Genomic DNA, 15,012 nt, shown 5'->3' on the forward strand with positions numbered 1-15,012 from the left:
GAGTATTTGTCAAGCAAACCACAAAAACAAAAAACAACTGAAAAACATTTGATTGACAGACTTTTAAATCGTCTGTAAGGATTTGGAAACTGAAAAGCCAAATGACTGTATTGTAGAAGAATGGGTTAACAATTACTGTATCAAAGAGAGTGACAGCATGTGGAATAAAACATTTCCTGTGCAGAGGGCGATCGGGATTATTCATGCTGGATAACTTTGACCTGTGACCTCCTCCCCGCCACAGCATCAGGTGTCCAGTTTGTAGCCCGTCACAGATTAAACCTTCGTAATCAGCTCCTTCAGTCTGTTAGCATCACAAGCTTAAAGCTGCTTCCTTGGCAGACCACAGTAAAGTATCTGATGGAACATTTGCTGCATGTGTTGAAGGATCGGAGCGTCTATAGGAAGTCGAGCCTTCTTGTATGCAGCCTGTGTTGGTCCTTCAGTCCTATCTAATAGGTCCTCATCTCCATGGACCTACAGGGTGCAATATGCACCAAACTACTGTGCTACAAAAATGGGAAATAGATGCAGCAGTTTACTGAAATGAGGCATGAAATTCCCCTTTCTGTTGGCATAGAAACATTTAACTGGACATTTAATCTCTGAGATTTGTCGGTATACGAAGAAAAGCCGTGCAACACCAGCAGTAAGTCTCAGTTTTTCTACACGATAAAGAGGCTGTAGTTTACTCTGGACACATTATACGATCAAACAAACAATAAAAACAGGAACTTTCTTTCATTTAATCATTACTGTACCATGAATGTGTGCACGAGAGGTCTGTATCAGTAGGACAAGCTGGGAAATTAGTTAAAAGCCCAAAACTTTGTCCTACTTCAAGATGTCCTTGCTGGGCTGATTCTGGCCCACGGGTCTTATGTTTGGCACCCTGGAAAGCAAACAGCACACTAACATACATGCTTTACTGACCACACAGCTTCGTGCTCATACATCTGCAAGGGCGACACAGAACCATCCAACTTAACCACACAACACACAGTCTGTTTTTACTGTAATTTAATTTTAAAGCTGATCTAAAATATTGAGCACGACTTCTACCACCTCACGTTTCTCTCTCTCAGGAAAGCCTAATGTTGGTTGACTGCTGCCGCATGCTTTCAGTTGTGTTACTCTTACAGTCGGGTGAAACATTTCAGGGGAAACATCGGCTCTGAGTGGGTCCTCCTGTTGCCCAAAGAGCATCAATCAGCTAAGTAACACAAACACAACCAGTGCAGAGGACGATGATCTCACCCATGTGTTATAGCTCAAAACCATTTTAATAACCAATTATTAAACCATATGCAGAAACCTCTTAATAGTGCTGTGACCACGCAGAGCCATTTTATACGCACTCTATATTAAAAATGAATGAAGCTTAATGAGAAAAGCAGCCCATTTCCCATCATCTGCTTCTGCATCAGTACTTCAGGACTCCAAAAGCAACATTTTGGCAGGATGTTAATGCTTCTCTTGTGAATGTATGGCACCAGGCTTCAGGTCGCACATTAGCAAAGCACTGACGCATACATACACAACCCACAATAAGTATGAACTACTATTTATTAAGTCTTATAGCTCTAATATAGCATAATGTGCCTCAGTTAGCGGTGCAGTGGTGCATATCACACTGATAGCAGGATTCATGCTTTTTGAAACAAGGACTCAGGTCTTCTGAGAGCCTTTTGTGAAAGAATCTGTCGTGTCTGCTGAATTCCCATCGTTCAGCACTGTCTGCCACGCTTCAGGTCAGTGTTGTCTCCACTGACTTCATCTTAGTCAGTACTGCTGAACCCTGCAGGTCACGAGGATCTAACACAGAGGCATTTAAAAATGTGTTTAACGTGTACACAATATTTAGCTCACCAAAATATTTATAGTGCATTTTTCAACTCTGGTCCAAGATCCAATGGGAAGATTAACCCAATGATTCTGTCAGTGTTGTCTTTGACTTGAGAAGCTTTAGCTGTTTGTTTAAAGAGGAAGCCCAGAGTGTGGGAATCAGAAAAGTCAGAGGCTGACCTGAAGCTGCACTGTTGGAAGCGTTAGGATGCTGTTTGTTTTAGCTCGACTCATTCACACGTCTTCAATGGCAATGAAGCTGAACACTGAGACACAAACCACTGAAACAGGGCCTGCTTGGAATGAAAACAAGGCTCAAGTTTATGATAATAAGACAATCACAATGAAAACAGTAGAACACTGTCGTCCTACAGCAGGGCAACTCCGACTCACTCAGGTGACACAAATTTATTGCATAAACAATGTCAGATGTTTTCAGAAACCCTCGGGGCTGGTGAAGTGAGAGATGAACACCCGAACTGTGATTATGTTTTTGTTTTCACAGTCCCCCTGACCTCATTCAGTGCTGTGCCATGTACCAAATCAAACATTGTTGCTCTCTGATACAGTGGAGCAGGTTTTGTGTAAAGTCCAACGGAGCTCTAACAAAATGAAGAAACCTCACCGCTGCTTTCTGACAACATTAATCAGCGATATTTGTCTTTCACCCCCAAACTTTGGCACTTGCTAGGTTCTAATTTTGGGACTCTGTGTGCTTATACGTACACACCTGCATGCATGCAGGCACGTGTGGTGGACGATGCTTTTCTTCAGCTCTTCTACAGGCCGACATAAAAATTTAACCTGGGACAAATTAAAAAAAGAAAACAATCTGAACAAACATTTCTCTACATTAGCAGCAACGTCACAGACCAACTGGGCTGCAGCCAGTTACATTAAAAAACCCCTAAAATAAGCACCCAAGCTACTCTCTCTCATTCCCATCTGGATCATACAACAGAAACAATGCAGAGTCCTTTTTTGTTTGCTTAGAAATGTGACCGTACGTTACCATTACAATTACAACAGAGTGCCAATTTCATGAATGTTGTGAAGAAAAATGAAATAAATCTGACTGAACTGCCCCTCAAACTTTCCTTTCTATAATCACCTTTATTCTTATCTACTTCCCCATTCAGCGTATACTCGTAAAAGAGACAGGGATGGGTTATCTTCCAGCTAGTCCTACTAACAGCATAGAATAGACACACATATTGAGAGCAATGTATATATTATCTTAGTATATATAATATACAACAGTGTACATAGTCTCTGACAGTGGTGGACAGGATGAAGGGAGGCAGGACGATCGGCTGAACCTGTAGTCTCTGTTTGGTTCCCAGTGTGTGTGTTACACCCTTTCCACATCAAAAATACAACCTGTGTTTGCCGTTTGTGCATCAGGGTTGACGTATCTGAAGCAGGTCCTCCACTCCGCGCTGCTGCCTGGCCTCTAAGGGAGGCTGCCACCGCTCGGCTACACTCAGATTACAGCTGGAGCACAAATGGGACAGTGTGATATGTATATATGGGCGAGTAGAGGATCTGATTAAATCAAGAAAACAGTGGTTTGTAACCGTAACTCCCACTGTCTGTCAGTGTGAAAACAACACTGCACATTTCATGACCCTGCAGTGAAACAAACCCTGTAAATCAGTGGGCGCTGAAATATGTGAACGGTCAAATGCAGGTTGAACCTGAGGTCCTGTGTGTCACACAGGGTGTGGAAAGCTGTAGGAGAATGTGAGTGTGCGTGTACATCTCGGCGTGTACAGGGGAAGACTGACGGGAACATCTGTGTGACTGAAAAACAGAAAGGAAAACAAAACACAACAAAAACAGTCAGATGAATTAATTTAATATTTAATAATGTGGGTGACATGTGTCACCATAAGCCCCACTCACCATGCTGTGTCACATTGTTCTGCTGTACTGGATGCCGGTCTTGGAGGCGATATTGGACCAGGGGAGCAGCGAGCGCAGCAGGGACTGGGCCTGTCGGTACAGCCTCTGAGGGATGGAGCAGGGGCTCAGGCTGGCCAGGGTTGAACCGATGTGCTGGATATAATCAGTGGGACAGGAAGTCAAGGAAAAAGAAACAATGCAACATTTACTTTTTCTCCTGCAACATCTGGACAAGTATGGCCCAGAGGAAATGAAATAACAGTGAGTAAGTGAAGTATTTTCCTGCTTCCAAAAAAGGATATAATATTGTCCAGGGTGGATGACCCCCGTTGATGTAGAGCACATATGTGAATCCATCTTTGAGGACGCCTCGGATGGAGTAGTAGTAGGGTAGGTAGTGGTGCTGCCTGAAGTCCCTGTTCTCGTAGAAGTTGATGGCAGTGTTGTTCGTGGTGAGAACGTGTAGGTAGATTGCCTTACAGTGGTCCTGGGCTGTCGTCGATATGTGCTCCTTCAAACTGTCCAGCAGCAGTGAGCCTGAATCGTTTCAATCAATATTAATGTACTGCGACATCAAATTTACATCAAGTCTCACAGCAGATGAGTTTTGAGCGTAGTTCCAACATGTGACTCAACAGATCAAATCATCAATGTCTTTGATGAGACAGTGTCTAACCCGCGATTCGTTCAGATTCTTGCTAACTGAATAAAGGGTGTTAAATTAGTTCTGAACAGTTTTTGCCTCATCTTGGTGTTGTGACTTCGAGATGTTACTGGATGGGTTTTCTTTACTTACTTTTCAATTCAATTAAATGTAATTTATATAGTGCCAACTCATAACAGTCACCTGAGGTGGCTTTATATTGTAAGGAAAAGACCCAAGTCCAACAATCTGATAATCCCCCATAAGCACCATCTATGACTGTGGGAAGGAAAAACTCCCTTTTAACAGGAAGAGACCTCCAGCAGAAGCTTCAGGAAGGGGCGGGGCCATCTGCTGTGGCTAGTGGTGGTGAAAGAAGACAAAGAAGAAAAAAAAGAAGAAGAGGACTGTTCTAGTACACGTAAAAAAAGCTAGTAAGCCAAAAAATGTTAAAATGTAACAAAACACAAATAAAATTGTATAAACTGGACTTACTCAGCCTAAATGGCATGGAGGTTGTATAACCCCAGATTAGTTTAAAGGGAAATTATTCATTGCATTTTCTGACCATCAGGTTTAAGGCACTCGTGCCCTGGCTTCACATTTCAGACCTAGAGGCTGTGTTTGTCTTGTACATAAAGCCTTTGGTTTTAGCCACAACTGCAAACAGTGTGTCTGTTTACCTATGCCATGTTTCCTGAACTCTTTGACCACTCCCAGGCTGAGGATGTAGGCTACCTGTGTGTCCACGGGGAAACTGGAGGCCAGGATGTCTCCATCCTAACACGCATACATAGAAAGAAACAGACATATACACAAGTTGATTATTTCAACGTCCACAGTGGGTGACAGAATAAAAACGACACTTCTTCAAGCTTTGTTATCTTAAGTTAATCGTCCAAACTCTAAACTTTCTCTCCACCCATCGAGATCTTTGCCCAGGGAGATTAACCACAGGTACGGCAGTTTATAAAATGCAAATCCTGTACCAACGGAAAAAATGTCAGATTAAGAACACCTTACATGCTAAAGTGAGAGAAGCAACGTTTAGACATTTGTTAAATGGAGTCAGTCGAATTCCAGTGTTTTGTAAATCTACATTCGCCACTTTTTGTACCGATTTCTCAGATGTTGGAAATGTCACGTTGAAAACATGCCAGAAATTTGCATACTGCACATTCAAGTTTGGAGCTTATAGTCTAAACTCATTCAAACAAGATAACATTGATCCCGATCAAAGCAAAATCAAATCCATTGCACTTCGTTTACACAAAATCAAAAAAAGACCACAAGTTACAGCTCTTCTTTCATCAGTTTCTTTCTCATTACCCTCTTCTCCTATATTTCGGGCTAATGAACCCATCTTTACCAAAGGTATCCTTTTTGCCAAAGCAGTGCACTAAAAACAGTCGACTATGTCAGTGATCTACTTATGACATCTCTAAGCAGCAGCAGACATTCACACACTCAGTGACACTATGTCCAGAGAACACAATGTCATATTTTGGAGGAAATCCACATTAAGAACGTGTCTCTTTCTAGCTGCTGCTGCAAAACATTAAAAATATTATACTGCACCTTTGACTGGACTGACAACATGTTACACTTTCTGAGCGAGAGATGGCACATCCAAACTGAACCTCTTACCTCTTTGTGTACTTTGGTCCGACCTTTGATCTCGGCCACAATCATTCCCACGATGCCTCCTCTGTAGGTGGCAGCGAGGGAGAAGAACTTCTTGTTGGAGGTGATGTCCTGATACCATGAGTCTGGGTACCTGGAACCAAACGTCAGACAGGTCTCATATCAGACTATTACTCAGACTCCAGAAGGTCTGCTTAACTTATGGGCCGCTACTTGTTAGCTCACTGGGCATTCAGTTAACAGGAGTCCATTTATGCCAGTCAATAACAATGAAACAAAGACAGTTCCTATACACACAAATGTCAGCCAATGACACTCTCAGTATGATAACTTACTCGATTGGGAACCAATCACCACAGAGCAGCTTAACGTTCTCTATGTCATCGTGGCAAAGGAAGCGGAGCTGGACTTCACTGAGGGCTGTGGGAGGCACCACGTCACTCATTCACACCTGCAGGTTCCAACAGAGTGCACAGGAGAGATGGTGAGACTGCAAAAGCAGACTAAAAAAAACAAACACCCTTTACAATTAAGTACAAGGTACTGACTAACACTGAGGCATGCAGACCTCTGCTATTGTGCAGTTCTAGATAACAAAGAGAAGTCAGGTAAGCCCTCGCACAATTAACACGCATTACTGACATTTATAAAGGTTAGAATGACACACATTTAAACGGACCAGCAGAATGAAACGCAATTATGACGTAAAGCCCCAGAAAATTAAACGCAAATATGTAATAGGCATCAAATAAGGTTGCCCATAAAAAGTGAAGTGACCATTAGCAGTCGTGTACACAAACCTCTCAAGTTCTTGTAAATACGAAAACAGTGATGTTATTTCTTTATTTACGTAATAATCCGGCAGAAACGGCGCATGCTGCCACTGGTATCAACAGTGTCACTCTTGTGTCCGCAGGTTTAACTACAGTTCAGCGTACAGCACACAGGCTAGTGTTAGCTGCCGCTAGCTAGCGCTCTGATGCTAAGCTAACGTACCTTGTTTCTACACTCGGACCGGAGGAAAGCCGAACACAATTAAATTCCTTGAGTGTCACTCGATACAGTCACCACTGCGGACACAGCATGATAAAGCACTGGTTTATTCCCGACTCTCAAAGCCGTTTCATTACGGAGCCACTGCTACAAGGGTTGCTACGCTAACCAGAGCTCTCCGTGCTTTGATAACAGCTGGATGTTTTCTTCCTGTTTGTGGCCGCTACACGAGTGACGTCACTTCTAAGGCGTTTCCTTGTTCTGTTCAGTCCGTTGGCGATTTGTCGCCACCTGCTGGACAGAAGTGTGTTCTACAGGAGTGACTCCTCCATAAAGAAAAGGGATGAGAAAAAAAATGAATTAAATTCAGTTTGTTTGTTTGTTTGTTTGTTTGTTTGTTATCTTAAAAACATACAGATTCATTTGTGTTTTCGTTGTATTAACAAATTATTGCGGAAAGTAAAGACAACAGTGGTTTACTGGACATTAAAATGTTTTCTGAAGTATCAGTACTATCGGCAGTACTGGCCCCGTATTTACTTGCTATCAGACCGGCGCGAACATTTGCAGTATGGCACAGCACAGAGGCGCTGCTTATCATTGATAAATAAGACTTGCTCTGGCTGAATGAAGGCGAGGAGTTCATTTCATGACACATATCAGTGTGCAGATTCAAAACACACTTAACCTGAAATGTTATCAAGTTAAAGTTAGGAGAGTAAGAAAAAAGAAACCGGTAAGAGTGGACATGTTGTCAAAGATAAAGCCAAGGTAAGGTCTGTATAGCCCCGATTCACTGGTGATGATTTCATGCCCCAAACAAAATACATTTGTTGATATGAACTGGTTCGTAGTCATGTTGGAACAAGAAGGGACCATCTCCAAACTGTTCCCACTAAGTTGGGGGTATGAAATTGTCCAAAAATGTTTTGGTATGCTGAAGCATTAAGAGTTCCTCTCACTGGAACAAAGGGGCCGAGCCCAGGTCCTGAAAAACAACTGCACACCGTAATTCCCCTCCACCAAACAGCAACCGCCAAACCCAGACTTATCCATCAGATTGCCAGACTCAGAAGTGTGATTGGTTATTCCAGAGAACAGGTCTTCACTGCTCTAGAGTCCAGGGGTGTGCTTTACACCACTGCAGCTGACGCTTTAGGTTGTGCTTGGTGATGTAAGGCTTGGATGCAGCTGCTCAGCCCCGGAAACCCATTCCATGAAGCCACACACTGTTCTTGACCTAATCTGAAGAAAATTGCAGAAATTTGGTGACTTTTTATATACGTGTGGCCATGAAAGTGACTGGAACACCTGAATTCAATGATTTGGATTGGTGAATACTTTGGACTATATCTATATTGTATTGTGTCATATGTGTCATGTCATTAGCAAGAATGGGATTGTCCCATTCAGCCTTACCAACCTCATAACTAAGATCCACTGTGTTTCAGAGGGTGCACAGTCTAGTTCCATCGGGTATCCTTCAGGCAGAATTTTCATGCATTTATTAGAGTATATTTAGATAAACACAAAGTCAGAACAATCACAGGTCTGCAGTTAAAACAATGTCAGCCAAGCCTGAGGAGGATATTCTTCAGTGGAATCCACCCAACATTTAGACAACCTCCTTTAAGCAAGCACTTGGCGACAGTGCGAAGGAAAAAATCCCCCTTAACAGGAAGAAGCCTCCAGCAAAAGCAGGGTCAGAGAGAAATTTGACTATCATCAACAAAAACAAGTGGACTTTAAAAAAACAGTCAGAAACCCATCTAAAAGACAGAAATGAAAAATGGCCACGCGCACATTCAGTCGGTCACATAATGTCAACGCGCCCTCTGGTGGTTATCTGCTGGTACTGCAGCAGCACGAAAACTAAGTCAGATTAAATAATTAGTCAGAAAGACACAAGGACTGCAGTTGTATGTCTCCTTTTATTTTTATGTATGTTTTACTTTTATTATAGTGATCAGAATGTTACTGCAACCATTTCAAGCATTTAGATTCAAAGGTCGTTTGCACTAGTTGGGCTTTTAAACAAAGACATGTCAATAACATACATCATCTGTAAAATGTACATTAAAAACACAAAAGTCAAACACATCAATGTATAGACACAGATGCAGCAATAATAATTCATTCAAAGTGAAACCGTCTGGGTCCAGTTTGAGTTCTACTGGTGAGGAATTCTGCATGTTTATAACCCTCATGGAAAACATTTGCTCAAATAAGGATTTCATGTCACAGCACTTTGGAGTTTCCAGTATATGATCTGGCTGAAACCAGAACTCTAACCCACAAGGTCCCTGAGCACCTGCGAGGAATGGTTACTGGGAGGAATGGTTATTATGTTAACGTTTGTATGGCAGTCTTAGATTAGCAATATCAAGACTTTTAATTGCCTGTCTGCTCATCATGGAGATGCTACTCAAGAGATTACAAAGTAATTTGAATGTCTGGTAAAGAAGGAGGGAGCCTAGATCCTTAGAGCCTAGATCAGTCACGTCAATCCAGGTTTATAGAGCCATTAATGACCTTTTGACATTAAAACCCAGAAAGCTGGTATTTCTCCAGTGATTTACATCATTTATAGCTGGAGCTTCAGTGCTGACAACTATTTCCTGTTTCCACATATTAGCCTCAAGGGGACTGCGTTTTTAGTTTACTGTTTCAGTTCTGTGTACTTGCATGTTCTGACTGTTTTCTCCAGGTTTTTAACGTAGCTCCTTTAAGAGGCTCCTTCACGGTGCTAACCTGTTGGCACACCTGTTCTCCATAATCATCAGTGAGCACAGCAGTTCATCCACCAAAGATCTCTCTGGGATTCGAAGCTGCTTCACAGCAGAGCTTCTCTGAGTTGGTGGGCCTGAGGTCCTTCTAAGGTAAACACCTAGTTTACGTTTGCTGGAGTTCTTTTGCATGTTTAGATTAGTTTACCTCTTGAATATTTGTAGCTCAGGTGTCTTTGGAGAAAAGACCACAGAATCAACTCACAGCTTTACTATGACTGCATGGTAGTCTCCTTGTTTGCCATCATGGTTAATGCCAGATCCTGAAGTTAACGAATGCTTTCTAAATAATAAGAGAAGAAGTCAGAGGGATGTCGTAAAGAAGATAAGACCTCTGTAACAGCAGTTGAAGTTCACACTCGGGGATCTGTGGAGTGAGAAATGAGAAAGACAGGTCAGTGTGATGGGAACCACACAGTTCAGCTGTATCCAGCACAGCAGCAGCTGCAATGACAGAATTAATAAAGCAGACTGTGAGCTATGTTTTGTAACTGCAGAGAGTCACCATCACTACGTTGCAAACATATTGTTTGTCTGAATATATGGAGTTGCTGTGACTCATCTGCTGTTTTTCTCGCTTGTGTGCAAAATCCTGAAGTTGAGCCGGACCTTGCCAACACGCAAGTGTCTGCCTTTTTAATTTAGTGATTGCACACAACCAGGAAGTCAAATTTAATCCAGTTCTTCGCCTCCTACATCCTCAGCATCAGCATCTTGATGCTTGTCAGGGACATGACGTCCAGCTCTTCTGAGGATCGTAGAATTCCAGATGCTGAGAAGCTTTTAATCAAAACATTAGTTCAGTTAACAAATCCAGTATTTGTGCGGCGGGACTCTTTCGGTTTCTGTGCAGTTCACTTAGATATCGTATGTTGTCCACACTGACAACGAATGTAGGAAAAGAAATGTTAAAGCTGCCTCCTGGCACGCGCAATCATCAAGGTAAGGGAGTCCCAGAAAGCTGATCCTCTTCATCAGGACGTAGCATTTCCTCACTGATCCGAGGGACTTCCCTGCTCAGTAGCGCTGTCCTTACTGGTTTTTAATCCTACATCTTGCAGTCATCTTGATTTAATCCAGAACAGACTAAATCTTTGTAAAATGTCGTTAATGTGCGTTTTATTCTGGGACTAGGCTCAAGCCTTGTCTGTGAAACTGGCCCAATTAAAATCAGTTTTTCCACAGGTGTTGGGAGGTGAAAAGAGTGCGACAGAAGAGCAGAGGAACGCTGTCGGCCATCTTAGTCCAGCTCAGCCACTGAAGAAGGCAAAAAATGGCTTATTTACAAATGGTGAGACAGCAACACAAAGACGTGATTAAGTAACAGACAAACGGCATACTTGGCTCGCTCTTTGCACAGCACGCAACAATAATAAAACATTTTCAGTAAAACTTAAATCCTGTGGAGGCACTAACACGTCTGCACATGGTTTAACTCATTAAGCTTGCTCCATGACAGCTGTGTCTTTGTCGCTATAGGGACAAACAGACCCGGGCGGGGAATGCTCTCAGGAGGCCGAGGATGCTCGCCCAACGACCAGCGGAGATGAATCCCACACTTGTGATCAGTGTGAAAGGACTTTTGCTACCAAGAGTCGCCTCACAGTACACAAACGGATCCACGCAGATGTAAAACTGTATCGCTGTGACGAGTGCGGGACTTCTTTTTGTCGGAGCAGCAGCTTAAAAAGGCATCGAGTCATCCACAGTGGGCTTAGACCGTACACGTGTGAGCAGTGTGGGAAGACTTTCAATCAGATGAGCATCTTGGAAAGGCATCGACTCCTCCACAGTGGAATTAAACCACACGTATGTGACGAGTGCGGGCTGGCTTTTACCTGGCTGCCAAGCTTGAGGAAACATCAGCTGTCCCACTCTGGGAGTAAGACATTTTGCTGTGACCTTTTTGGACAGACTCTTAGCCAGCCAGCAACGCTAGAAGAACACACACAGATTAAGATGGTCCTGTGACCAGTGTGGGGAAAGCATAAAACCAGTTTAGAGACCATTCAAATCTGAAAAGTGTGATTAAACCGCTGCAAAGAGATCCACACAGGATAAAGGTTACGCAGCCACTGCATACTCTTCAAAACTGTCTTTTCTGCCAGACTAATTTTGGCTGTTGGACAGCTCCCCTCAAATTGTGTGGCTTGCTGAGATGATTTTCTTTGTTCCCCTCCTTCAGTAAAGTCCCACTCTTTGCTCTTGCATCGTGCTTCTGTAATACGTATCATAGAGGAGATCTGTTAAACACAGTTTATGACCTTATTCACATTTTCCAAAGCTGCCATGACACTGGATTGTCTCATGAACCTACTTTAGACTCCGTGTGCTGCCAGTGGCTCTGAGCGAAGGTGTTGTTTTTACTACCACTAGTTAGCTCTTCAGCTGGGGCCCTGTTTTTGTTCTTCTTCTCAAGTTTTAAGTGTGATCTTAAAAGTAGAGAGGGTGCCTGTCTCCCAAATCCAAACTGGGCGCTGATTGCACAGGGGCCTGAAAACTGAAGGCTCTGCCTCCCATTCTACTTTTAAATACTCCACGAACAACAAGTAGGCCTCCAGTGTGAGAGCGAAGTGCTCTGTGTTGTAATGTCTGCGTCCAGGTCACGGTTGGTTTTGAAATGAAGCCAATTTGACCTCTCATCCTAGAAGTTAAGTAAAGTGGGAGATTACCAGGAATTTAACCTCTTGTCTTAGACTCTATGTCACCAGTGAACTATTCCCAGCATAAAATGACAGACAACCCTAACGTACTTTGTCTTTGTTTTAGTTGCAGACTGAAGCAGATGCATGCAGCGCTGTAGTAGCCACTGTTCTTTACCGGCTTCTTCACAGCGGGCCCCAACTGACGTACTGAGAAGAACTTGGAAGATGTTTCTCCTCAGAGGCTCATTAAAAGTCCATGGAGTCACCCACAGACAGGAAAAACCGGGAGTTGGGGGTTCCTAGAACTCAATTGTCTTCTTTTCTTTCTTTTCTGTGATCTGCAGTATCTGTAATTTCTAAAGTGTCACAGTGAACATTTGGTCACTTGCGTTTTTAACTTTGAACAGTTTTAATGTCCCACTGATTGAGGTGCGCATTCAGATCTCCCATCAATTGAACCTGACCAGTAGTAAAACATCCAGAAAGTAATCAGATCACCAAGTGAAAGCTAAAACTGCTTTTAACTGCTTATTAAACTGACTGCTTCTCTTAAGTAATTGATTAGCTGCTTATAGGAAAAAGTGCCCCCCCCCTCCCCCCCAGCAGTTTAGTATTTATAGTTGAAAGAAATCTGATACTAGGGTAATTTTTTGAATCTTAAATTGTATATTTTTTGTATTCACCGTATTTTTTTTTTTCTTTTGCTGTTGTTGCATGGAATCAACACATCTGTACATATAGTACTGCAGTAAAGCTGTATTTTTAGCAGTGTTTAAAGTTTGGTTGAGTTGTACCATTGGATCGTGTGTTAACATCTGAACATCATGTATTATGACACGATGCAACATTTTGGAACGACTTGGCTTCTTTCGTGTTTAGGCGGTGCAATGTAGCTACAACATGTCACATGTAATGATCTTCCAGTGTTTTTCCATAGGTTAAAAATAAAATCCTGTTTATAACTTCAGTTTGTACTGATGGTCAGTGAAACAGTAAAGCTCTCTGACTTGTAGCTCCTCATGTTTGAGGAACACACATTAATTATACAGATTTGATGAAGTTAAAGTGCTGGCAGTCAAACTCATCGTCTACCATCAGTGTAGCGGTGGAAAGTAGTCCAGTGCTGCACAGTGTTTACATGCTTGTACTTTATCACACTAATGCTCTCTACTAAGACTGCATCCGACGTCAGAAGGAAATAATGTCCCGTTTTATGCACCACATTCATCTGAGAGCTTTAGTTGTTCACACATAAAGATTTGACTGACAGTGACGTGAATCACTGCTCTGAATAAAAGCAGCCAGCGTTGTTCGTCAGTTAACATGCTGCTTTGAAAGGCCTGCAGTATTATTTGATCAATAATCAGTGTTGGGAAGGTTACTTTTAAAATGTATTCCATTACAGATTACATGCCCCAAAATGTATTCTGTAATGTATTCCGTTACGTTACTCAATGACAGTAACGTATTCTGAATACTTTAGATTACTTAATATATTATCATGCTTTTTACAACAACGTGAATGTACTATTGCTGTGTGATTTATTACTATTACTGAAGGTCCGCGACTCCGAACTGTAGTAAAGGGACCTCTGACCAATACGGCGGGGTCCCTGTCGGCTTGTAGCAGAAAAATAGCTCTACTTTGTTGTGTGGGTCAACTTTTCTTGCGAGAGACAGAGAGAGGCATTGAAAGACTGCTCCAACGGAACTTATTGTTTTCGGAGGAAAACACGAACACAGTGTACAGTCGAGCTTTAATAGCTTACTTACAACTGGGCTCGTCAGGCACTCTTCTTGGCTGCAGTGGTTATTATTATATTTACATGCTTCCAGCTCCCGTTTCTGCTCGATGACTGCTCGTACCTTTCCACTCCCCTTTTTCTCCCTCCTCGCGCTCACAGACACATAACGTGTATGGCAGTCCATTCTCCCAGCAGCACGAACTACACTGAACATGATGCTACATTCTTTAGAGCTATGCTTGTAGCATTCTGCCTGTTAGCTTAGCACAACAACAACAACAACAAAAAGGCCTCTCTCACCCAGGAAACACACAGAGAGAGAGCGTCGCCCTGTAACCATGGCAACCTAAATGCTGCCGCCTGGAACAACAGCACGTAGCTGTCAAACAAAACCCAAACAGTCCTGACCCGCGACAAAATGAAACAGGAAAGTACTGCAGTGTAATCCATTTATTTCAGCAAAGTAACTGTATTCTGAATACCACCTTTTTAAACGGTAACTGTAACGGAATACAGTTACTCATATTTTGTATTTTAAATACGTAACGGCGGCACATGTATTCCGTTACTCCCCAACACTGTCAATAATATTGATCAGGAGCTGGACCATGTTTTTCACCCTAGAAGCGCATCTCATCTGTTTGCTGAGCAATTTCAAAACGCTGCTCTTGTATAAATATTTTAAGGATTACAATTTTTAAATTTCCTCCTTTTTTATTTGTTTATTTATTTTTGAATAGTTTCAAATTACCAAAACATTCAGTTGTCATGTTATTTATTTGAACCTTGCTTCTGTTAAAAGGAAA

At 42.4% G+C, this 15,012-nt stretch overlaps 2 protein-coding genes across 4 annotated transcripts; one reads left to right on the forward strand and one right to left on the reverse strand.

Annotated features, from left to right (window-relative positions):
* Positions 1-2,142: 2,142 nt before the first annotated feature.
* naa60 (N-alpha-acetyltransferase 60, NatF catalytic subunit) lies at positions 2,143-7,261 on the reverse strand. 2 transcript variants are annotated; one of them, XM_005749997.1, is made up of 7 exons: positions 7,034-7,261; positions 6,373-6,488; positions 6,041-6,170; positions 5,077-5,173; positions 4,053-4,287; positions 3,751-3,916; positions 2,143-3,648 (listed from the first exon to the last, which is right to left on the reverse strand). In XM_005749997.1, the coding sequence occupies exons 2-6, from the start codon at positions 6,480-6,482 to the stop codon at positions 3,760-3,762; spliced, it is 729 nt and encodes a 242-aa protein (XP_005750054.1). In that variant the 5' UTR covers positions 6,483-6,488; positions 7,034-7,261; the 3' UTR covers positions 2,143-3,648; positions 3,751-3,759. The 2 variants fall into 2 exon arrangements, with proteins under 2 accessions (XP_005750054.1, XP_005750055.1); XM_005749998.1 differs by lacking the exon at positions 7,034-7,261 and adding an exon at positions 6,838-6,892.
* A 2,473-nt stretch (positions 7,262-9,734) lies between these two features.
* LOC102214672 (zinc finger protein 85-like) lies at positions 9,735-13,562 on the forward strand. Of its 2 annotated transcripts, XR_001290581.1 has the most exons (5): positions 9,735-9,909; positions 10,112-10,210; positions 11,002-11,107; positions 11,296-11,698; positions 12,586-13,560. XR_001290581.1 is itself a non-coding variant. In XM_005749999.2 (4 exons), exons 2-4 carry the CDS (start codon positions 11,090-11,092, stop codon positions 12,670-12,672), a joined length of 435 nt encoding a protein of 144 aa, XP_005750056.1. In that variant the 5' UTR covers positions 9,739-9,909; positions 11,002-11,089; the 3' UTR covers positions 12,673-13,562. The 2 variants fall into 2 exon arrangements, 1 of the variants encoding a protein (XP_005750056.1); XM_005749999.2 differs by lacking the exon at positions 10,112-10,210 and having other exon boundaries at positions 9,739-9,909; positions 11,296-11,625; positions 12,586-13,562.
* The last annotated feature ends 1,450 nt before the right edge of the window (positions 13,563-15,012 follow it).

Source organism: Pundamilia nyererei, unplaced genomic scaffold (assembly GCF_000239375.1).
Source record: "Pundamilia nyererei isolate P.nyererei 1_Seehausen unplaced genomic scaffold, PunNye1.0 scaffold00259, whole genome shotgun sequence".
Taxonomy (NCBI): Eukaryota; Metazoa; Chordata; class Actinopteri; order Cichliformes; family Cichlidae; genus Pundamilia; species Pundamilia nyererei.